This window comes from Rattus norvegicus, chromosome X (genome assembly GCF_021556685.1).
Source record: "Rattus norvegicus strain SHRSP/BbbUtx chromosome X, alternate assembly SHRSP_T2T, whole genome shotgun sequence".
Classification (NCBI taxonomy): domain Eukaryota; kingdom Metazoa; phylum Chordata; class Mammalia; order Rodentia; family Muridae; genus Rattus; species Rattus norvegicus.
The window spans coordinates 51,156,947-51,183,486 of NC_141554.1; the positions used below are offsets into that span (position 1 = coordinate 51,156,947).

The 26,540-nt window shown below is 35.7% G+C and overlaps 1 protein-coding gene across 1 annotated transcript in view; it reads right to left on the reverse strand.

Moving 5' to 3' along the window:
* The window catches only part of Cfap47 (cilia and flagella associated protein 47), a 344,640-nt gene that overhangs the window by 64,607 nt on the left and 253,493 nt on the right, over nt 1–26,540 (reverse strand). The window contains exons 50-53 of the mRNA XM_087600976.1: nt 19,658–19,769; nt 9,002–9,130; nt 6,523–6,620; nt 5,071–5,246 (exon numbers count right to left, since the gene is read on the reverse strand). Of these exons, the coding sequence (XP_087457102.1) occupies nt 5,071–5,246; nt 6,523–6,620; nt 9,002–9,130; nt 19,658–19,769 (515 nt within the window). The remainder of the gene's footprint in view (nt 1–5,070; nt 5,247–6,522; nt 6,621–9,001; nt 9,131–19,657; nt 19,770–26,540) is intronic.

Consider the following 26,540-nt stretch of genomic DNA (forward strand, 5'->3'; position numbering starts at 1 on the left):
TATTGGTCTAGAAATGTTGAACTTAAGTTTTTTCCATTTGTACAGGGGTAACACACTTTATTAAATATGTAAGGTCTTATCTACGTGGGTTTGATTACAAAAACTAATAAAGTATTCTCTAAATTTAAAAAAATATTCTGGTTTATAGTTGTAGGTAAATCAAATATACTTTGTTGAAATAAATGCATGTATACATTTTTGTGAAGGTCATTATAAATATGTGGTTTTAAAGAAAACTTTTATGGTCAGCATATACTCCCCTCTCAGAAGATAGTGTTTGTGAAATTATAAATTTATCACTTGGTTGATAGCTCACCTTTATTGTATTGTATTTATATAACTTTGATCAAATCACTTAACTTTTTGAGACTGAATTTCATTTTTTACAAAATGGGATGAGTCAATTAACCTTACTCTTGCTATAAGAATTTTATGTATTCAGATACATAGCAAGTTAATACAAGAATAATCAAGTAATAATAAGGAGCCTAGAATATGACTTCTAATACATACAAATAAAAAACATGGAGTTTCAATTAGTACTTGCAAAGCCTAGTGTCACATAAGAGAAATGAGAGATGCACACATTTCTATGGTAATGTATTACACGATTTTTAAATAACATCCTGTTCTCCTTTTCTTCTTTTAAACACCCTATTCTTCTACCTCTGATTGTTCTTTTTATTATTTTTTTGAGACAGGGCCTTATTTTAGTTCAAGCTGGCCTAGAACTCACTATATAGTATATGCTTGCCTCTCACTCAAAGATCCCTCTGTCTCCTGAGTGGTGGGATTACAAATGTAACACATCATGTTAGTGGAATAATCTACTTTTTCTTGATTTACACTATTATGGATTTTATTTGTTAAGGTTTAAACTATGTATCATTTTAGTATCCTTTCATTGAAATTATAAGTAGTCATTTCTATATTTTGTGAGAAGCAATGACTTCCAAAGTCATCATCCTATGAGACAAGGTACTCACAGAACTACACTAACAGACTTATAATATTTACAGGTGTGTATATATGTGTGTGCATGTGTAAGTTTTCAGTAGAAGATAATATTTAAAATAAACTGTCACTTCCATATGGTCCTTTCTGCTGGAAAACCTGATACCTATATTCCTCAAATTATTCCATAAAATATAAACAGAAGAAACACTACCTAATTCATTCTTATGAATATTGATGCAAAAATACTCAATAAAATTCTTGCAAACCAAATCCAAGAACACATCAACAACATCATTCACCACTATCAAGCATGCTTCATCCCAGAGATCCAAGGTTGGTTCAATATATGAAAATCCATTAACGTTATCCACCATAAAAATAACGTCAAAGGAAAAAAAATCACCTCCTTAGATGATCATCTACTTAGATGCAGAAAAAACGTTTGACAAAATACAACATCGTTTCATGTTAAAAGTATTGGACTGATCAGGAATTCAAGGCCCATACCTAAATATAATAAAAGAAATTTCCTGAAAACTAATAGCAAATATCAACCTAAATGGAAAGACACTTGAAGCAATCCCGCTAAAAATTGTGACAAGACAAGGATACACACTCTCCCCATATCTATTCAATATAGTATGTGAAGTGCTAACTAGAACAATAAGAGAACAAAAGGAGATCCAGGAAATACAAATTGGCAAAGAAGAAATAAAGGTATCACTATTTGCAGATGATATGATAGAATACATAAGTGACCCCAAAAATTCTACAAGAGAACTTGTCTAGCTGATAAACAACTTCAGCAAAGTGACCGGATATAAAACTGACTCAAATAAAGCAGTAGCCTTCTTTTATACAAGTGATAAATAGGCTGAGAAATAAATTAGGGAAACAATTCCTTTCACAATAGCCAAAGATAACGTAAAATATCTTGGGGTAACTGTAACCAAACAAGTGAAAGACCTTTATGATAAGATCTTCAAGTCTTTCAAGAAAGAAGTCGAAGCTCTCAGAAAATGGAGAGATCTCTCATGCTCATGGATTGGTAGAATTAACATAGTAAAAATGGCCATTCTACCAAAGGAAATCTACAGATTCAGTGCAATCCCCATCCAAATCCCAACACAATACTTCAAAACATGAAAAGAGCAAATTCTCAAATGCATCTGGAAAGGCAGAGAGAGAGAGAGAGAGAGAGAGAGAGAGAGAGAGAGAGAGAGAGAGAGAGAACCCAGAATACCCAGAATAGAGAAGACAATTCTTAACAATAAAAGAAGGGCTGGGGGAATAACCTTCACTGACCTCAAGATCTACTACAGAGCAAAAGTGATAAAAAAAAAAACTGCATGGTATTTGTACAGAGACAGATAAGTTGATCAGTGAAATAGAATTGAAGACCCAGAAAGAAAACGACACACTTATGTACACTTGATCTTTGACAAGAAAGTCAAAATACACAATGGGAAAAGAAAGCATCTTCAATAAATAGTGCTGATCTAACTCGATGTCTGTATATAGAAAAATAAAAATAGACCCATATTTGTCACCATGTACAAAGCTCAAGTCCAAGTGGTTTAACAACTTCAACATAAAACCAGATACACTGAATCTAATACAAGAGAAAGTGGGAAAGATTCTTAAACTCATTGGCAGAGGCAGAAATTTCCCAAATAGAACTCCAATGGATCATGCTCTAAGATAAAGATTTGATAAATGGAAACTGGAAGGCTTATATAAGGTGAAGGGCATAGTCATTGAGACAAATTGGTATCCTACATGTTGGGAAAAATCTTCACTAACCCCATATCTGATAGAGTGCTAATATCTGGCATATATATATATATATATATATATATATATATATATATATATATGTGTGTGTGTGTGTGTGTGTGTGTGTGTGTGTGTGTGTGTGTGGTGTGTGTGTATACATATATATATATGTATATATATACATATATATATATATGTATATTCAACAAGAAGTTTACAACCAAAAATCCAATTAACCCAATCACAAAATGGGGTATAGAACTAAACCAAGGATTCATAATAGAGGAGTCTCGAATGCAGAGAAGCACCTAAAGAAATGTTCAACGTCCTTAGTCATCAGGGAAATCCAACTCAAAACTACCCTGAGAGTCTACCTTACACCAAGGAGAATGGCTAAGATCAAAATCTTAGGTGACAACACATGTTGGCAAAGACGTGGTAAAAGAGGAACACTCCTACATTGTTGTTGGGATTTCAAACTGGTACAGTCACTCTGGAAATTAATTTGGATGTTCCTCAGAAAATTGCAAATAGACTTACCTAAAAATCCAGAAATACCACTCTTGGGAATATACCCCAATGTTGCCCCAACATGCCACAGGGCAGATGTTCAACTATGTTCATAGTGGTCTTATTTGTGATAGCCAGAAGCTGGAAGCATCCAAGGTTTCACACAACAGATGAATGGACATAGAAAATGTGGTTTGATTACACAATGGAAAACTACTCATCTATTTAAGAAGAAGGACATCCTGAGTTTTGCAGGTACATGGATAGAACTAGAAAATGACATCCTTAGTGAGGTAACACAGACCCAAATGGATATGCACGGTATGTTCTTACTGATAAGTGGATAACAGTCAAAACCAAACCAAACCAAAACAAAAACAAAAACAAAAACAAAAAAACAAACAAAAAAACACAGTAAAAAATACCCAAGATAAAGTTCACAGAACTCAAAGAGGTCAATAAGTTGAAGGGCTCAAGTGAGCATATCTCAGTTCCACTTGGGAGGGAGAAGAAAGCAATCCCAAGGAGGGAGGGAGGAAGGCACAGGAGAGGAAACGGGAATGAGGGTGGGGAGAGGAGAATATGATCTAGTATTAGGTGAGAGAAAAGGCCTGAAGCCCTGAGGAACTAAAGAAAGAATGGAAACAGTTGACCTCAGGAGGAAGGAGGTTGGGAAGACCCACTAGAGGTCTAAAAAGTGAGGGATTCTCAGGAGTCAAAAGGGGGGCCCTAGATGAAATATGCTACAGTAGGGAGAGCGAACTTATTGAATCCACCTCCAGCAGAAAGACAGGGCATCAAGGGAGGGATGGGGTTGCTATCCCACAGCCAGTGCTCTGACCTATAAATCTTCTTGTCTGAAAGAAATGTAGAGATGAAAATAGAGAAGAGCCTGAGGAAAAGACGGACCAGCGAGAGGCCCAAAGTGGATTCCAGCTCAAGGGGAGGCTACAAGACCTGACACTATTACTGAATCTATGGGGCATTTACAAAAAGGGACCTATCATGACTGCCCTCCAAAAGACCCAACAAGCAGCTGAAAGAGGAAGATGCAGATATGTGCACCCAACCAATGAACAAAATCTGTTGACCGCACTGGTTGAATTAGGGAAAAACTGGAGGAAGCTAAGGTGGAAGGCCACCCTGTAGGAAGACCAGCAGTCTCAATTAACCTGGACAGCTGAAATCTCTTAGGCACTGGATCAGGAGGCAGCATGCACCAGCTGAGATGAGGCCCCCACCACATATACAGCAGAGGACTCCTGGGTCTGGGTTTGGTCAGAGAAGATGCACCTAACCCTAAAGAGACTGGAGACCCCAGGAAGTTTAGAGGTCTGGTGGAGTGGGTGGGCTGGGGACATCCTTGAGGAGACTGGTGGGGGGGGATATATGGTATGTGGAACCCTCAGAGGGTGGACCAGGAGGAAATAAAATCTGGAGTGTATAAATGAGTGAATGAATGAATACATAAATAATAAATAAAAAATAAACTTTATCTGGGCCTTTCAAGCAAATGGTTTATAGCTAATTACTCAATAGGAGAATTGAGTTCTTATCAAGAAAAGTAAAAGTTAGAACCCTAGTTCTCCTGAACTATCCTCAGTTCATTTGTTGGACTAAGGAATATTGAGTAATAAAAAGCAAAATAAGAAATGCTGGAATGTTTTAATTTGATATTTCAGTGAATAGTAACTTGCATTGAAGGAAACAAAAATAATTGTTAATTAGTTCTTATCAGAGAAGAGTAACAGGATATGTAAAGCAATAATTTTAAAGTTCTATCTTTAAAGGGTCAACAACAAATCACAGTACAAGCCCAAAACACACCTTTCTTCTTTATAGCCTGTGGTTGCTGGAGAATACCATACAACATAGTTCACACTTTCCAGTGGACCAAGTGTCATTTCTGCTGGTCCATTAAGGGCCGTAGATGTTAATTTCACATCCAAACAAACAGGTTTATTTTTTGAATTGGAGATAGGAATTTCAATGCATGTTGTCTCCTAGGATTATGAAAGAAAAAAGGATATGATCCATTTTGTCATCAAGATAGTCATTTCTTTAAGGAAGCAAACAGAAAAAAAGTATAGAATATTATTTAAGAGCATTTGTTTGTTTCCTTTCCAGTCACATTACTAAATATGTGTTCATTAAATCTTAATGTCATATATGTTGCCCCTAATTAATTCTGACAAACAATATGAGATTATAAAACAGCTTTGATGGCAATCACTACAGAGAGATCTAACAGAATTAAGATATGTTTTTCACAAACATTACCATGAGCTCATTTCCCATTATTTCTTATAGAAATAATTCAGGAGTAGAATGATGCTTCATTTTACTGGTCTTCTAAGCAACCTTATGGAGTTTATAAGCCTATTAAAAAACTTAGCATTTAAAGAAGTTTCCAGGGGTCAAACAAAGAAAAAAATACAGGGCAGTTGTTGTGTCAAGAACACAAATAACATCAACTACAATAAACTACACACTGGCCTATCAATTCTGCCTACAGATGGAGAGAGAAGAAAATGGAAGAAAAGCTCTTGGGCTTGCTCATTTATCCTTGTCTACTAGTCAGATAGGTCTCACAAACAGTGTTAGTTTAAGAACATGTTTCACAGTCTCTAAGAAGTAAAAACAAAGAAAACAAACTCCATGAAATCAAGAAACAACAAACCATATAACACCAAACAGTAGGCTCTTACTATTTCTTATGCTTTCTGGTACTATTTTGTTATTATCCTTGATTCCATTTTATTTTTGAAAAAAAAAACATTCTGGGACAGCAAGATAGCCAAAGTGCTTTTGACCAAGCCCAACAATACCTGACCTCAATTGCCAAGACCCATTCAGAAAAATAAAAGCGACATTTTAAAAGTTCTCTTAGGGTTGGGGATTTAGCTCAGTGATAGAACGCTTGCCTAGCAACCACAAAGCCCTGGGTTTGGGCCCCAGCTCTGAAAAAAAAAGTTCTCTTAATTCTGCATGTACACTGTTGTTGACACACATGTACCATCATACACAACTGTAATAAAATTAAAATAAATTAATGTATTTGACATCTTCACATTTTAAGAACTAGACATTAAATATGTAAGCTGTAGTTTGCCATGATTTTTGAAATTAATTTGAAACATAGTTGAAAGATCTCCAAAGAAATTAAAGTATAGAATAATGATTGACTAATACAAGTATATTCCTCTGAAATATGTATTTTAAGGAAATTACTATTAAATTGGCCAAGTGACCGTTTATGAACATTTACTGAGCTCTTACCAGAGCAATACAATGAAGTTCAATTGTATCTACAGGAGGTCCAGGAGAGCTATGGATTTCAAGATGATACCAGATTTTTAGAGTTTTTACCTTTTCATCTGAAACAAAACAAAACAAAAACTGAAGAAACAGCAACAAACAAGTACTTCTTAATATGGGGTTAAGGAATTTTGATACTCATACAGTTATAATTTTCAAACTATCTTTTTTTATTTTCTTTCTTTTTTCCTTCCATTTACTATGTACCCCAGGTTGGCAATGACCTCTCTATAATTCTCATGCATTAGTGTCTCAAATGCCGGAATTATGGTCATGTACCACAATGGTTGACATTTAAGTCACTTTTATTGGACTTACCAGAAAATCTGAGAACACCAGGAGTTGCATTCATTATAGTGGTGAGCAGTAAGAAAAGCCCTGTACTGTATGATGAGGAAAATGCACAAGGATCCTGGTTTCATGCCTGTTTCAGTTATGTATACATTTCCCTAGCATAATAAACTTAAGAGGTTTTATTTTAAGTAAAGCTTTAATGTTTTGAAGGAAAAATATTTTACCTTAGTTTCTAAAACATTCAAATATTTATACAAAGAAATATTTAAACAATAAATTTCAATGAAGTATCATTTATTCCTAGTCACTCCTGCTAAAGGTCAGAAAGGTAAGAAAACAACAGCCTAGAAATTAGCTGCTCCAAAAGTAACTGGCAAGAAAGTATGTGGCTATGCAAAAAAAAAATAAAGGTTCCATTTGACTGACAAAAAAAAAGAATTTAGATTAAGGAGAGGGTCAGGAGTATGAGGCTCAGGCTGCATGGAATGCTGAAAAACCTCTAGCAATTCAACTTCAAGAAAGCTAAAAAGAAGTTTAGGCAAAGTGGTGAAATGATGTTTAGGGCAAGATTCCCAGTTTTCCTTAGAGCAAAAATATCTGCCACTGTTGATGTTCAAACTCTAGCACCAAAAACTGAGATCTTGAACAGCCACTAAGTCTCTTCACAAGGAAGCACTGCAGTTGCAGCACATTCATTTTCTTCTGGGCATTTGTTTTCATCTGTATAGCTTCTCATTTCTATGGTTTTCTAGTGTTGAGTTTCCTCAGGTTGAAGAATTTTGCTCATCTCAGTGTATTGTATGCACACTCACATTATATTGTTGAGATTAAAAGTCTTCAAGAACTGTAATTCTAGATTATATTTCTAAGACACATTTAAAAGGATAAGTTAGTGAGTGCAGGAAATCGAGGAAGCCCAGAAAATTAACTTATTTATTTATTTATTTTTATTTATTTATTTATTTATTTATTTATTTATTTATTTATTTGGGCTGGCCTTCTACTTTTTATGTAGACCAGGTTGGCTTCAAACTATCAAAAATCTACCTGTTTCTGTTCCCCAAGGACTGGTGTTAAATGCATGTGTCACCACACTTAAGACGGTCTCTTATTCTTCATACACACACACACACACACACACACACACACACACACACAGAGAGAGAGAGAGAGAGAGAGAGAGAGAGAGAGAGAGAGAGAGAGAAAGAGAGAGAGAGAGAGAGAGGCAGACAGACAGAGAGAGGATTAAGAGGAGAAGGAGAATGAACCATCATTCTTCATATTTGTATCTTACCTCTGCTTTTAACACAAAGTATAATTTTACCAGTGACATTTACGTGTGTGGTATGGTGGTAATAAGTGTGTGTTTGTGTGGGTGGAGGATGATATGTGTGTACATGCATGCACATGGGAAAAAGAGAGGGAGACAGAGATGAGAGACAGAGAATAAAAGAAGACATTGTTTCTACTTTTGTTTTGAAGAACAAGAATACAAATTTATTTATTCGTGTAGTCAGGATATACTGTATGAAGGAAGAATAAAGAAAAAAGAAGAAAAATATTTTCTTGGTATGCCTCTACGTGCTTTTCCTTGAGAATTTTGCATCTTTTGATTCTAGTCCCTGTAATATTCTCTTACGTCTCTGATATTCAGAAAACTCAATTTCCAGGATGCATACTCTAGACTATTCCAATTCTCTACCATGACATTTCTCCTTTATAATGCCTAAAAATATGTTTTACAATATTTAAGCTTTATAAAAAACACTATTACTAACTTTGTTTGATATAACAAAGACTATCATATCCTATTTTAAATAAGAAAAACATAATATTAACAGTATATTCATTAATATCTTACCAGAAACATAGTAATATTCCTCATTTAATAACAGAAAAATTGTAAAGCTTAGAACTAATGCAAAGACAGCCTTTATAGTGAGGTATGACAATCTTGTTATTTTATAGAAGCAGAAATTCAGAAAATAATCTACCTAAAATTAATTCTGAAATAATACTGATAGTCATAGGCAACACAGATTCAGATAGGTACTATGCACTTAAAGTACATATTTAATTCAAAGGTAAATGACAACCAGAAGGATGATCCAATGTCCAATAACTAAATGCACTAACATTAAGTTACCTGAGTATTCTTCAAAAATAATGGTAGATCGATCTGATGGCGTTTCCTGAGAAGAGAAGTCCTTCTCCAGATCTGTGTCTTCCTGAGAATCTTCCTCATCTCTGCTCTTAACAGAAAATGTAATTGCACCTGCAACATGTGGGTATAGGATGTGAGCTAACCAGTGAGGAGTTACTGAAAAGTTTAGTCTCAACTCAATTTTCAGAGTTACTTTGACCCCAATGGAGAAATTAGGGAAAGGACTGTAGGAGCTGAAGGGTTTTTGTAACCTCATAGGAAGAACAACAATATCAACCAACTAGATATCCCAAAGCTCCCATGGACTAAACCACCAAACAAAGAGTACAGAAAGGGTACCCATGGCTCCAGCTGTGTATGTAGCACAGGATTGCCTTATCTTGGAGGGGAGCCCCTTGGTCCTATGGAGGTTTGATGACCCAGGATAGGGGAACCCTAGGGCTCTTAGGCAGGAGTAGGTGGGTGGTGGGGAAAATACCCTCATAGAGGCAGGGGATAGGAGACTTGTGGAAAGGAAACTGGAAGAATAACATTTGAAATGTAAATGAAAATAACCAAGAGGAAATGAAAAAAAGAAAAATTTAATGGAAATTATAGGAAACAGTATCAACTTCTTAATAATTGTTTCGCAAAAAATTTCTGTAATAAGAAAAAGTGGCCAATAATTAGCTTTCAGTATCTTAGTTATCCTGGAGGATTGTGCTTACCTAGTTTTCTTCCTCAGACTCTTACAACACCCCTAATTATTATCTCATTTGAAAACAATTTTATCTTATATAATTGTAGGTAGTATACTATTCCAATTTTAATGTTTCATGTGAATATTTAACACACTTTGTCATAAAAATTGCTACTGTCAAAACATCTATTTTAATTTTCTATATTAAATTGGACTCATTCAAAATAGGTAATAATATTAAAAACTGGGGATATTATATTACATTCAAAAATATATAAGTCATCATGTATATGTTTGTGTTTACTATATCATAATGTTAAATTGGTAATTATCTTTTAATTCTGAATCCTACACCAAAATGTTTGATATGGACAACAGTGTCAAGGATTGATGCTGTCCTATTAAACCAAAGGAGTAGTTCATAGATTCCTCTGAGCATACATTATGCCTTTGGTGGGTTTTCAATATCTGTTACATGCAACACTTTACTATCATCAACATTCATTGTTTTTTCCAATATGAAATATAGAAGATCAAGTGTTGGCAAGAACTGGGTAATTAATAATCACCAGCCAATCTCCCCATCTATTGTAACTTCATGTTTATTTGAATGAATATATGTGCTATTATTAAAAACAAATGCCACCAACATTTACTGAATATATTCATGTTTTAAAATGATCTTTTCATGCCTAATAATGTCAAGGAGACATGGAAATATTATTCTTATTTGCCCTTGTACATTTATAACTGTTTTTATCATTATGTCCATGAAAATTTCAGGTTTTTAAAATAAGAAATTAGACTACATGGTCCACCATCATCTTTGCAATAACCACAATATATTGACTGAATTTAATAATTGTCTCAGATAGTTTGTTTCTTCCACAGTAATTTAAACTATTAATCTAGATTTTTACTCTTCACGTAAGTATTCCATCTCAGAACCTATTATTTTAATGGGTGTATATATGAATTTATATGTTTTTATGCTCATATATATGCACTCAAACACATTTATCCATATTTGTCTATGTGCTACAAATGTAGATAGAAGGCAAGGCACAAAGTATCAAAAGTGACTCATGATATGCCCAACACTGACCTGTGCAAAACTATAGAATGAAAAAATGTTATAACACTTAAATCTTTTTTTAAAGATTTATTTATTTTTCATGTTTGTGAGTACACTGTCACTGTCTTCAGACACACCAGAAGAGGGCATCGGATCTCATTACAGATGGTAGTGAGCCACCATGTGGTTGCTGGGAATTGAACACAGAACCTCCGGAAGAGCAGCCAGTGCTCTTAACCGCTGAACAATCCTCTAACTCTTAAATCTTTTTTTTTAAAAACTTTATAGAGACAAGAAACAGGATGAGAATCAAAATTAAATGTAAATTAACACATATCTAAATCTAATTAGGTCGTTACAACATAATATATATTCAAGAACTATGTAACCCTCTATAAAGAAAACTTAAAAAATAAAACAAAGAAATCACTATACTTTAAAACATGCAATACTTACGACCATTGAAAAGGATCTTTGGTAAGAATCATTGCTCTATTTAATAAGCGCTCCTATCTCATACACTATTCCAAAGAGTAAAATCTGCTACTCCAAAAAATAAATAAATAAATAAAATAAAATCTGCTACTCCAGTTCTGGTGTATAATTTGTTAGCAGCAGAAGTTATTTCTATTTGTTATTCTGTAAACAATTTCTATCTTATATTTTAACCCTATAGGTAATTGATCACAATGGGCAAAACAATTATTTATAAAATCATTAAAATAATTTTTACATATAGGCAGAAAGCAGACTAGATTTCTTTTTATTGCTACTGATATATGTTAAAATGAACACAAAATTTGGATGCTCTCACCTACTCAAAATGAGTAAAATCCATTAAATTTCTTTGAGACTGTGTTTATGACACTTTCAAGTGAAAGTAGCCTTTTACAATTTTATGTCTCTTATGATCTTGTGGATACTATTTAAAGGATATACATAATTTTACATTCATTTCTAAAATAATCTATGATATGCAGCTTCCAGCAACTAAATAATGGCAGGTAAAACATTTTAAGTCTGTATTTCATTTTCAAACTAGATAAGATACGTACAAACTGAAATTTTAATTGCTTTTGAGAACATATTAGGTTCTTTTCTAAGATATATTTTCTAACATATCAAAGTGAAACTATATTTTATATGAAATCATCTTCAACTACTATGGTAGTATTGCTTGAAGACCACAAATAGTTCAAACTTAAATAGAAAAACTCAAGGCGTGGTTTAATAAAGCTTTTAAGAAGCAGTTTGCTTTAAATTCTACAAGAATGACAAATCTCAAAGAATTCTTAGTATTAATGAAGTTATTTGATATTTTATAAGGAAATACTTTTATTGGATTTTTTTGTCTTATACAATCTTTATAAGGTTTATTTTTTTTTTATTAACTTGAGTATTTCTTATATACATTTCGAGTGTTATTCCCTTTCCCGGTATCCGGGCAAACATCCCCCTCCCCCCTCCTCTTCCTTATGGGTGTTCCCCTCCCAACCCTCCCCCCATTGCCGCCCTCCCCCCACCAGTCTAGTTCACTGGGGGTTCAGTCTTAGCAGGACCCAGGGCTTCCGCTTCCACTGGTGCTCTTACTAGGATATGCATTGCTACCTATGAGGTCAGAGTCCAGGGTCAGTCCATGTATAGTCTTTGGGTAGGGGCTTAGTCCCTGGAAGTTCTGGTTGCTTGGCATTGTTGTACATATGGGGTATCGAGCCCCTTCAAGCTCTTCCAGTTCTTTCTCTGATTCCTTCAATGGGGGTCCTATTCTCAGTTCAGTGGTTTGCTGCTGGCATTCGCCTCTGTATTTGCTGTATTCTGGCTGTGTCTCTCAGGAGCGATCTACATCCGGCTCCTGTCGGTCTGCACTTCTTTGCTTCATCCATCTTGTCTAATTGGGTGGCTATATATGTATGGGCCACACGTGGGGCAGACTCTGAATGGGTGTTCCTTCAGTCTCTGTTTTAATCTTTGCCTCTCTCTTCCCTGCCAAGGGTATTCTTGTTCCCCTTTTAAAGAAGGAGTGAAGCATTCACATTTTGATCATCCGTCTTGAGTTTCATTTGTTCTAGGCATCTAGGGTAATTCAAGCATTTGGGCTAATAGCCACTTATCAATGAGTGCATACCATGTATGTCTTTCTGTGATTGGGTTAGCTCCCTCAGGATGATGTTTTCCAGTTCCAACCATTTGCCTACGAATTTCATAAAGTCGTTGTTTTTGATAGCTGAGTAATATTCCATTGTGTAGATGTACCACATTTTCTGTATCCATTCCTCTGTTGAAGGGCATCTGGGTTCTTTCCAGCTTCTGGCTATTATAAATAAGGCTGCAATGAACATAGTGGAGCACGTGTCTTTTTTATGTGTTGGGTATATGCCCAAGAGAGGTATAGCTGGATCCTCAGGCAGTTCAATGTCCAGTTTTCTGAGGATTCTCCAGACTGATTTCCAGAATGGTTGTACCAGTTTGCAATCCCACCAACAATGGAGGAGTGTTCCTCTTCCTCCACATCCTCGCCAGCATCTGTTGTCCCCTGAGTTTTTGATCTTAGCCATTCTACTGGTGTGAGGTGAAATCTCAGGGTTGTTTTGTTTTGCATTTCCCTTATGACTAAAGATGTTGAACATTTCTTTAGGTGTTTCTCAGTCATTCGGCATTCCTCAGCTGTGAATTCTTTGTTTAGCTCTGAACCCCATTTTTTAATAGGGTTATTTGTTTCCCTGCGGTCTAACTTCTTGAGTTCTTTGTATATTTTGGATATAAGGCCTCTATCTGTTGTAGGATTGGTAAAGATCTTTTCCCAATCTGTTGGTTGCCGTTTTGTCCTAACCACAGTGTCCTTTGCCTTACAGAAGCTTTGCAGTTTTATGAGATCCCATTTGTCGATTCTTGATCTTAGAGCATAAGCCATTGGTGTTTTGTTTAGGAAATTTTTTCCAGTGCCCATGTGTTCCAGATGCTTCCCTAGTTTTTCTTCTATTAGTTTGAGTGTGTCTGGTTTGATGTGGAGGTTCTTGATCCACTTGGACTTAAGCTTTGTACAGGGTGATAAGCATGGATCGATCTGCATTCTTCTACATGTTGACCTGCAGTTGAACCAGCACCATTTGCTGAAAATGCTATCTTTTTTCCATTGGATGGTTTTGGCTCCTTTGTCAAAAATCAAGTGACCATAGGTGTGTGGGTTCATTTCTGGGTCTTCAATTCTATTCCATTGGTCTATCTGTCTGTCTCTGTACCAATACCATGCTGTTTTTATCACTATTGCTCTGTAATACTGCTTGAGTTCAGGGATAGTGATTCCCCCTGAATCCTTTTATTGTTGAGGATAGCTTTAGCTATCCTGGGTTTTTTGTTATTCCAGATGAATTTGCAAATTGTTCTGTCTAACTCTATGAAGAATTGGATTGGTATTTTGATGGGGATTGCATTGAATCTATAGATCGCTTTTGGTAAAATGGCCATTTTTACTATATTAATCCTGCCAATCCATGAGCATGGGAGATCTTTCCATCTTCTGAGGTCTTCTTCAATTTCCTTCTTCAGTGTCTTGAAGTTCTTATTGTACAGATCTTTTACTTGCTTGGTTAAAGTCACACCGAAGTACTTTATATTATTTGAGTCTATTATGAAGGGTGTCGTTTCCCTAATTTCTTTCTCGGCTTGTTTCTCTTTTGTGTAGAGGAAGGCTACTGATTTATTTGAGTTAATTTTATACCCAGCCACTTTGCTGAAGTTGTTTATCAGCTTTAGTAGTTCTCTGGTGGAACTTTTGGGATCACTTTAAATAATTTTATGATATAAAATTAAATAACTCTCTTATGGGAGTGTTTTTAAGATAAAACTAAAGCAACATTCTCTCTACTCTCTCTCTCTCTCCCCTCTGGAATGTTTACTCTTAAATACTTTTCTGAATGTACTTTATTGTAGCTGCAGTTAAAACAATTCAAGAAGTAAAAGATGTGCAATTTTACTGTAGAAGTGTGGGTACTATTTCACTGCTCAAAATTTAAATGAAACTTATGAATTTAAATGGTGCTACATTTGCTCAGCATTACATTCTAAAAACATGTGTGAAAAACAATGCCTCTCATGATATCAGGTGTTAGATATATGTGTTGCCTGAGTTTGTCACTAAAGATGTCCACTAGCAAGTCAGATATTTCAAGAGAATGTATAATTTCATAGAATATCAGAATGTCACATGCAAAAACTATTTCTATATTGTTGAAATGTAGTCTCAATATATCAATATCTTTATAACCTTAAATATTTTATTTTGTTGAAAATTAATTTTGTTTATTAAAAAAAACAAATCTTAACGAAAGCTGACTAAAAGCTTGCTTGCAATTCTTTTCTTGGCTATCTTCACGAAGTACCTCATTCTCAGGTGCTTACTTATAAACTGCCAAGTTTTATAACTATCTGTTAGCTATAACTTGTATTTATGTCAAATTATCCATATATAATATATATTCATTCAAATTTTTGCAAGTTCAAGAAAAACTTGTGTCCTGGAGCCCCCCTGAAGCAACATAGGTTATTAATTTTTTTTTTTTTTGCCCACCAGAACATGACGGGAGACTATATTGCTGAAGAAAGCATATACATTGGTTGCAGGGTCTAGAGTCTCAGGAAAAGTAGGTCCAATGACATGCCCAAATTGGGATCCAGCTCAATGGAAGGCCCCAAGATCTGACACTATTACTGATGCTATGGTATGCTCACAAAAAGGGACCTATCATGACTGCCCTCCAAAAGGCCCAACAAGTAGCTGAAAGACTCAGATGCACATATTTACACTGAACCAATAGATAGAAGCTCTTGATCTCTGGGGTTAAATTAAGGAAAGCTGGAAGAAGATGGGGAGGGGGTGACCCTATAGAAAGGCCAACAGTCTCAACTAACTTGGATCCCCGAGAGCTCTCAGACACTGAGTCACTAACCAGGCACCATATACCAGCTGATATGAGGCCCCCAACACATATACATCAGAGGACTGCAAATTCTGGACTCAGTGAGAGAAGATGTACCTAACCCTGAAGAGAGCACACGGAATGGGGAGGACTGCTGAGGTGGGGGTTGTGAGGCGAGAACATCCTCATGAAGACAGGGTTGGGTGGAGGAGGTACAGAATGTAGAACAGTCAGAGGGTGGACCAGGACAGGGATACATTCTGGACTGTAAAAGAAAAAATAAAGTAAAAGTCAGTACAGAATAGGAAGTTTCTTCTCTCATGGTTAGGTTTCATAAAACAGAAGGGGATTATTCATGAGGTGACAGGATGTAAGTCAATACTCTTACCTAGCTGTGAGTCCAATGGACTTCAATAAGGACTGCTATTCCTAGTTCATAGGTGTTATAATGTCATGGATACTATGGGGTCAACAACTACATTCTAATTTGATGTATGGCCCATTCCATAAGAGAAATCACATGGCTAGTATTCAAACTCTGGCTAAGAATCTGGGCAGGGGTAGCTCATAAGTAGAACCTATCACTATTACTCTGCTAAATCACCTACTACCTTCTAAATATGAATTACCCTACTCATAGATTAGTATTGTTCTAAGACATGATTAAATCAATTATTTGAAGAGAGAACAGTGGTTGGTTCAGAAATGTAGAACTGGTAAAAATGCAGTCATTAGAGTTCTCAGATAGGAAAGCTCAGGGACCACTATCAAATAGGCGTGGAACAACTGTAAAAAGCTAGACGTAAGGGAGGAACAGAGAAAAACAGTGAGAGTACCGAGCCTCTGAACTCATGAATTGAAATTGATGTACAGAGACAGTCAGATAGATCAGTGGTACAGAATTGAAGACCCAGAAAAGAACCTACACAACTATGGTCACTTGATCTTAGACAAAGGAGTTAAAACCATCTGGTGAAAAAAGATAGCATTTTCAACGAATGGTGCTGGTTCAACTGGAGGTCAGCATGTAAAAGAATGCAAATAGACCCATTTTTATCACCATGTACAAAGCTTAAGTCCAAGTGGATCAAGGACCTGCACATCAAACCAGATACACTGAAACTAATAGAAGAAAAAGTGGGGAAGAGTCTTGAACACATGGGCACTGGGGAAATTTTCCTGAACAAAACACCAATGGCTCATGCTCTAAGATCAAGAATCAACAAATGAGACCACATAAAACTGCAAATCTTCTGTAAGGCAAAAAACACTGTCATTAGGACAAAATGGCAACCAACAGATTGGGAAAAGATCTTTACCAATCCTACATCTGATAGGGGGCTAATATCCAAAATATGTAAATAAGGCTAATATCCAAAATATGTAAAGAACTCAAGAAGTTAGACTCCAGAGAGCCAAATAACCCTATTTAAAAAATGCAACAAAAAAAAAAAAAAAACCCCAAAAATGCTAATTCTAATTATTTGGGTTGGGGATTTGGCTCAGTGGTAGAGCACTTACCTAGCAAGCGCAAGGCCTTGGGTTCAGTCCCCAGCTCCGAAAAAAAAAAAAAAAGAAAAAAGAAAAAAAAACAAAAAAATGGGGTACAGAGCTAAACAAAACATTCTCAGCTGAGGAATATTGAATGGGTGAGAAGCACGTAAAGAAATGTTCAACATCCTTAGTCATCAGGGAAATGCAAATCAAAACAACCCTGAGATTCCACCTCACACCAGTCAGAATGGCAAAGATAAAAAACTCAGGTGACAGCAGATGCTGGTGAGGATGTGGATGGAGAAAGAGGAACACTCCTCCATTGTTGGTAGGATTGCAAACTAGTCCAACCACTCTGGAAATCAGTCTGGAGATTCCTCAGAAAATTGGACATTGCACTACCTGAGGACCCAGCTATACCTCTCTTGGGTATATACCCAAAAGGTGCTCCAACATACAACAAAGACACATGCTCCACTATGTTCATAGCAGCCTTATTTATAATAGCCAGAAGCTGGAAATAACCCAGATGCCCTTCAACAGAGGAATGGATACAGAAAATGTGGTACATCTACCCAATGGAGTACTACTCAGCTATCAAAAACAATGACTTCATGAAATTCATAGGCAAATGGAATGAACTAGAAAAAATCATCCTGAGAGAGATAGAAATCACAGAAAAACACACTTGGTATGCATTCATTGGTAAGTGCACATTAGCAAAAAATCTCGAATTACCCAAGATGCAATCCACAGACCACAGGAAGCTCAAGAAGATGTATTACCAAAATGTGGATGCTCCCAATCCTTCTTAAAAGGGGAAAATATCCATAGGAGGGGATATGGAAGCAAAGTTAGGGCAGTGACTCAAGGAATGGCCATTCAAAGCCTGACACACATGTGGCCCATATATATACAGCTACCACAACTAGATAAGATTGATGAAGCTAAAAAATGCATGCTGAAAGGGACTGGATATAGATCTCTCCTGAGAGACACATCCAGAGCATGTCCAATACAAATACAGAGGTCAATGCTAGCAGCAAACCACCTAACTGAGAACAGGACGCCATTTGGGGGGAATTAGAGGAAGTATTGAAAGAGTTGAAGGAGCTTGCAACCCCAGAAAAACAACAATGTCAACCAACCAGAGCTTCAAGGGACTAAACCACTACCGAAAGTCTATACATGGACTGACCCAGGGCTCCAACTGCATATGTAGCAGAGAATAGCCTTGTTGGAGCACCAGTAGAAGGGGAAGCTCTTGGTCCTGCCAAGGTTGAACCCCCACTGCAGGGGAATTGGGGGGGGGCAGTAAGGGGGATGTACAGGGGGAATATCCATAAGGGTAAGGGGGAAAGGAGGCAATGGTGGTTTATGGACAGAAAACCGGGAAGGGGAATAACATTTGAAATGTAAGTGAGGAAATATATCTAATAAAAATTTAAAAAAAGAAAAAGAAAGAAAAAAGAAAGCCGCTGTGGCTGCTAACAAAATCTTGCAGAAGATGAAGCCAATATCCTAGCACAGATTCAGAAGGTGTTCTTGGGCACTCATCATCTATAACAATAAGTTTTCTTTAAGAGTATGCTTCTGGACCCTTATTCATGCTCCATTATCAAAATTGAACCAAAATTAGTTGTCTTCTACAACCATTGGATTACATGAAGGATTAATAGTACACTTAAATGAGAAATACAATATGATTCTTCCTGGGAAACTCTGTATTTATTTGTAGCTATACTACACTCTGCATTCCTCTTACATATATAATATTAATTTATTTTTTATTTACATGAATTACATTCATTATGTTTTCAGTAATGTTGTTTCAACTGTTATTCAGTGCTAAATATTAACTATCTTGTAATAGAGAAAGATTTTACAATGTATCTGAAGCGTGCCAGGAATTCAAGATTTTCCTCTCATTTTCCTAAGTGCTATGATTGCTGGGATAAATCACTACCAAGCCTGGCAATTTAGTTACCATATTCAGTCACTTTTCACCCTCTCCCCTCTCATACCCCATAAAATGATTCTGCTCAAGTATAACTGGGAACTTTGATATAAATATTTTATTAGAAATATAGAATTATACAAATATAGAATTTAGTCATACTAAATATTGACTATATTTCTATATTTTAGTTATATAGATGTAGGTTTTTAATACCAATTCCTATAGTTATTTGAATGTATCTACTAAATTTCAAACATAGACATCTTATGTATCCCACTTCTAGAAATTTCTTCTATAGACATATTGAAGTCTCAAGATAAAGTCATATTTGCCATAAAATGCATACCATAAAGCTCTATTTATTTGACTAGTTAAAGAGTGAAATAACCAAGTAAGCTTTTCCTCATATTGTTTATTCAAAATGAGACCAATAAATAAATATGTTCTATGTTTTATTATCATATATCTCACTTAGCAATGTAATTAATAATAAATTGTATTAAGGACTTAATACCTTTGAATTCTCCACGTTTCCAAGGGCACACATGGAGAGTATATGGAATTGAGTTGTCAGGTTCTATAGTGATAAAGGAATTTCCCCACACTATTGAGAGATCTGAAGTTACCTAGAAGAATGGATTGGAAAATAATAATTATGTAATGTCAATATGAAAAATGTTTTCCTTTTTTCATGTTACACAGTTGCATTATATCATATTATATATGACTTAGAATCATAAGTTGTTGATTAAAATATAATTTACTTAATTTATTAAATCTATAGAGTTTTCATTGAAAAGAAATTTAGAAACATGTATAATTTTAGAAAAAGAAAAATCTGAGAATTGAGTTTAGTTTATTAATCTGACTTAAGCCCTTTCTAAGAACAGCTTCCTGTTTTATAATATTAACCGTATTTTCTTTATTCCTTTGTCTTTCTTTCAAAATTTTTGGTACAGTAAGTACCAAAGTATATATGGGATATCAGATCACTGCATCTATTTCTGTTGTTCATATTTTTGTTTCTTCTGTTTTTGCTGCTTTGGTGACTTCTATGGATTAAATGTATGATGTCTGAGGTCAAAAAAATCAATGTGATCAGTGCAATTCCTCATCAGATACTAGTGAAGACTTCAGCAATGATTTGGTTTATGATTTTTGAATACCTTGAGCCAAAATAATCAGCCTTCTTCTAAGGATCATTACAGAAGCATATTCCTAGTATTTATGTAGCTTAAAGTTCTGCCTTATTGAGACAGTTCACTATAAATCTTAGATGAAAAATTCCACATTACCACATCTTTATTTGGCATGTCAAAACCTCTACATGTAAAAGTGATTTGCTTGATCCCAAAAGATAGATAATATCTTTTAAAATCCCATAAAAGCATTTTCTAGTTCATACCTTCTTATGAAGTTTGTTAAAATTAAATTTTTGTTGGCTACTACTTAACAGTGCATGCTCTAGTAAAGGCAAAGTTAAACAATTATTGAGTACTTTTGACATATGTTCTTAGAACAGAATCTTTCTTTCAAAACAAAAGTTTTAGACAAGTTAAATAATGAGAAAAACATGCTTGTGGATATAGTAAGGATAACTTTGGAAGGTCAAATAGAGATCCATACCAAATATGCATGTCCCCCCCTTTTTTTTAAAGGTTTTCATTATTTAAAATTACTACTCATGCAAATTGCAGAATTTTGCAGAGCGAAATAGAAAAAGGCCAGGTTTTCAAAATGGTATGTCTTTACTCTAAATAGTTGTTACAGTTTTCCTTAAGTATGTACTCATATTGTTTCAGATATCCTTATAGTTCATTATAGATTTGGGGAAGAATGGATTTAGAACAAATACTTTAATAAAAATGGGATTGTGTTTGATTGTGGAGATTTCAAAAGAATGGGTATAGGCTAAAGAAAATGAACAAACAAGCAGAGGGAAGGGTAGGGAAAAGGAAAGAAAGGGTGGTAGAAAGGAAGGAAAGAGTGAAAGAATGAGAGGAAGAAGAGGGAAAGAGAGGGAGAAGAAAAGAGAAGGAAGAATAGAGGGAAAAAGAATGGAGAGCAAGAGAGAAAGAGGGAGAAGGATCACACTGATCGCATTGAATTAAATTACATATTACAGAAGAACAAAAAACAATGCCTGAAAATAGAGAAGTATGACAGAAGACACAATGCAAATGTGTGATGTAACCCAAGGAGTATTACTATTTCCCTCATTGTCAGGAACAAATTTCAGCTTCAGGCAGCTGTGAGTCAGATGGATAGTTTCTTTCTGTTCATTTGTTTTCTTACTTTTGTAGTATAATTGATAATAAAGACTGTGCAAATATAAGGTAATGACTGATGTGAATATTGCCATGATGAGTGTAAGTTAGTTCTTCAGTATGATGACTTGGATGCTTTCATTAACCACAGAAAATAGGAATAGCCCAGCTGAGTCCAGGTATATTGTCCTAATAAATATCTATAACTATTAATTTTTAAAATTAGAAATACAAAAATAATCTAGCACTATCGAGTGTTGTTTCAGTATTATCTCTGCGTTAAATGTTAATAATGTATTTAACCATTATGCTTAAACATGAGAATTATTTACATTTAATTACACAAGCATAATTATGATAGAAAAAGCATTGATTTTAATTGTTTTCCACTTTTAAAATACATACCTTCTGTAAGGTAAAATTTTAAATTACAACAGAGATATCATTTGTGTTTTGACGACAAAATGAAGTGAATAAGCAATATATGGTAATGGGGGCTGTTTAGAAAAATGTGTTTTTACAACTCTTGAAAGGTTTTCTAACTTGGTAATAAATTCTGAATGTGGAAGAGTACTATAAAAACCATATTGGCTTCCATGTCTGATTGATCTTCATTCCTTTCATCCCCATTTAAAGGTCACACTTTATGTTTCCATTTGTTTCTAAAACAAATATATTTTAAACACTATTTTGTTTTCAATGCCCCAATGTTATGCTGTATAGTATGAACAAAATCATGGGTACAAAACATTGTCTGTGAGGTGACAGGGTACATCTGACTAGCAGGCATAAATCCTTGGATGGGAGAAATTGAGAGTAAGGGAGATAGGTCATAAAGGGAAGGTGGGAAAGTGGGGCAGTAGAGGAGAGAAGGGGAGAGAGAGAAAAAGTGAATCTATACGTATATAGTGAAGAATAAACAGGACAATGACATATGGTAAGTAAATACAACATAAGCGACTACAGAGATTAATTTGAAATTGAGAGATGATATTGAAGAGTTTTAGGAATTTTAACTTATAATATTTAATACAAAATACTCTCTGAAATCCTGAAATATATGTATGTATATATGCATACACACACACAAACACATATGTGTATATATATAAACATATATATTTAATAATATAAATATATAATATTTATATATATTATATTTAAATATAATAAATATATATTTATTAATATAAATATATAATATGAAATCTCAAATATATACATATATACATATATACTCATATATATGTATATATTTGAGATTTAAAAGAAGCAAAGGGTTTCCACATTTCTGTCATCTGCTCTGATGATGAACATTATGTATATAGGGATGAGAGATGAATATTCTTTTGAGGAACACACTGGTCATATAACATTTTCAGGCAAAGGGTAAGGGAGGATGGATTGAGAGTATTAGAAAACACAACTGGATTTAAGGGGGACATTTTGAAGATAATGTTGGAAAGTGGTGCAATGTATACTTCCTGGAATCTATGGAGTGATCCTAGAGAAGACCCCTAGTAATGGAGAATTACAGAACCTGAAGTGGCCATCTTCTGTAACCAAGCAAGGTTCTAGTGTTGAGACTGGGACTCCAATACAGCCCCAAAACCTTCAAATTAAAATTTGTCCTGCCTGAAAGAAGTGCTGCAGTAATGGTGGCAAACAGCATGTGGGATTGGCCAACCAATGACTGGTCTAACTGAGGCCCATGCCACAAGACAGATCCCATGCCTGCCATTGTCTGGATGACCAGGAATCTGTGTCTGGATAGTCCAGAGACCAGGGTTAAACAAAAAGCATGTCAAACAACAAATTCAATGAAATGAATCCTAATGATATTCTACTCATTGATCAGTGCCAAGGCCCATCAACTTCAGAGAGGTTTCACCCAGCAACTGTTGGGAACAGATGTAGAGTTCCACAGCCAAGCATTAGGTACAGTTCAGGGACCTCAAAGAAAAGGTAGAAGAAGGATTGTAGAAGCTAGAAGTGTAGAGGACACCAGGAGAACCCAGCCCACAAACTAAAGTAAGCAGGACTTACAGACACTGAAGCTTGCATGGGCCTGCACTAGGTCCTCTGCATATAAGTTAAGTTTGTGTAGTATGGTGTCCTTGTAGGACTCCTAATAGTGGGAGAGAGGGGGCCTCTGACTTTTTTGCTTCCTCTTGTGACTCTTTTACTTATAATTGGTTGTCACATGATATGCCTACTTTTATTGTAATATGTTATACAATGTTCACTTGATGTCCCTGTGATATCTCAAGGGAAAGAGAAGAGGAGTGGATCTGGAAGAGAAGGGGAGTGGGGGAGGCATCAGGAGGAGTAGAACGATGGGGAACAGCAGTTGGGATGAAATATATGAGAGAATAAAATTTTAAAATATATAAAAAAAACAATAGCAACAAGAACACCACCATCAATCAATAATACTGGCCCTTACAAAAAGGTACCCACAGCTGAGAAAGTTGCAGACAGCTCTAAGTGTGGTGGCACACGCCTGCAATTTCAACATTTGTTAAACTGAAGAAAGAGAATGCTGTGAGTTCAAGACCAGCTGGGGATACATCGTAACACCATCAAAAAATTTAATCATTAGCAAAAGAAAATTCTAAAACAGAAAACTTTTGCCAATGAGATCTAAATGGGTGTGGTGGTGTAGAAATGTGCTATAAATGAATGAGGTATTCAGTGTTTTACAAACCTTCAAAAGTAAGAGTTGAACTGGGCTGTACCTCATGGTCAAAATAACCTGAGTCTACCACTGAATTCCCTTTTAGATCAATTTAAAAACTATATGACACTAATGCAGAAAACCACTGCATTATGTAGAAAGATGGATATATATTATTGTAACTGCACAAGTAATTGAGAAGCACTATGTTGTGAATGTGGAAGAGATTTACAGATAGCCGAATCAAGTTTACTATGCTTGTGAAAAAAATAAAACCATTGATAGATAAAAAAATAAGAGTGATACTTGGAATTTTATTTCTGTTTTTCATGCTGAGGATTAAACTCAGAGTCTCATACATACTAAGTACAGATTCTCGCAAATGACTTATGCCTCTCCCAGCAGCAAGTAGCATATGACTACAAATTCCTTAATTTAGGAGATGAAACCAGGAAGATGCCTAGTTTTAGGTTAGCATGGGCTACAAATTGATACTGTGTTTCAGCATATTAAAAAATAATTTTGCTCCCACATTTTATAGAAATCATCTTAAATCATTTATGGTTTCTTCAAGAAAGAATGAACATGATACTAATAAGTAAACTTGAAAGAGTTTTGAACATGATACTAATAAGTAAACTTGAAAGAGTTTCAAGTAAACTTGAAAGACTGCACTAAATTATGCACTAATATTTAAGTATAAAACCTCTATGGAGACCTCCACATCAAACCAGATACACTCAAAGTAATAGAATAAAAAGTGGGGAAGAATCTCAAACACATGGGCACTGGAGAAAATTTCCTGAACAAAACACCAATAGCTCATGCTCTAAGATCAAGAATGGACAAATGGGATCTCATAAAACTGCAAAGCTTCTGTAAGGCAAAGGACACTGTGGTTAGGACAAAACAGCAACCAACAGATTGGGAAAAGATCTTTACCAATCCTACAACAGATAGAGGCCTTATATCCAAAATATACAAAGAACTCAAGAAGTTAGACCGCAGGGAAACAAATAACCCTATTAAGAAATGGGGTTCAGAGCTAAACAAAGAATTCACAGCTGAGGAATGCCGATTGGCTGAGAAACACCTAAAGAAATGTTCAACATCTTTAGTCATAAGGGAAATGCAAATCAAAACAACCCTGAGATTTCACCTCACACAAGTGAGAATGGCTAAGATCAAAAACTCAGGTGACAGCAGATGCTGGCGAGGATGCGGAGAAAGAGGAACAGTCCTCCATTGTTGGTGGGATTGCAGACTGGTAAAACCATTCTGGAAATCAGTCTGGAGGTTCCTCAGAAAATTGGACATTGAACTGCCTGAGGATCCAGCTATACCTCTCTTGGGCATATACCCAAAAGATGCCTCAACATATAACAAAGACATGTGCTCCACTATGTTCATCGCAGCCTTATTTATAATAGCCAGAAGCTGAAAAGAACCCAGATGCCCTTCAACAGAGGAATGGATACAGAAAATGTGGTACATCTACACAATGGAATACTATTCAGCTATCAAAAACAGTCACTTTATGAAATTCATAGGCAAATGTATGGAACTGGAAAATATCATCCTTAGTGAGGTATCCCAATCACATAAAAACACACATAGTATGTACTCATTGATAAGTGGTTATTAGCCCAAATGCTCGAGTTATCCTAGATGCACAGAACACATGAGACTCAAGAAGGATGACCAAAATGAGAATTCTTTACTCCTATAAAAGGGGAACAAGAATACCCTTGGGAGGGAATAGGGAGGCAAAGGTTAGAACAGAGGCTGAGGAAACGCCCATTCATACCCTGCCCCACATGTGGCCCATACATATACAGCCATCCAATTAGATAAGACGGATGAAGCAAAGAAGTGCAGGCTGACAGGAGCCGGATGTAGATCTCTCCTGACAGACACAGCCAGAATACAGCAAATACATAGGCGAATGCCAGCAGCAAACCACTGAACTGAGAATAGGACCCCAGTTGAAGGAATCAGAGAAAAGACTCAAAGAGCTTGAAGGGGCTCGAGACCCCTTATGAACAACAATGCCAAGCAACCAGAGCTTCCAGGGACTAAGCCACTACCCAAAGACTATACATGGACTGACCCTGGGCTCTGACTGCATAGGTAGCAATGAATAGTCTACTAAGGGCACCAGTGGAAGGGGAAGCCCTTGGTCTTGCCAAGAGTGAACCTCCAGTGAACGGGATTGGTGGGGGGAGGGCAGTAGTAGGGGGAGGATTGGGGGGAACATCCATATAGAAGGGGAGGGGGAGGTGTAAGGGAGATGTTGGCCTAGAAACCAGGGAAGGGAATAACATTTGAAATGTAAATAAATAAGAATTACCCCATTTAATAAAGTTGGAGAAAAAAAAACTTGTATGGAGTTATGTATGATAGCAGGTGCCTACAATCCAATTATGTGACAGGCTAGGGAAGGAGATGTGAAA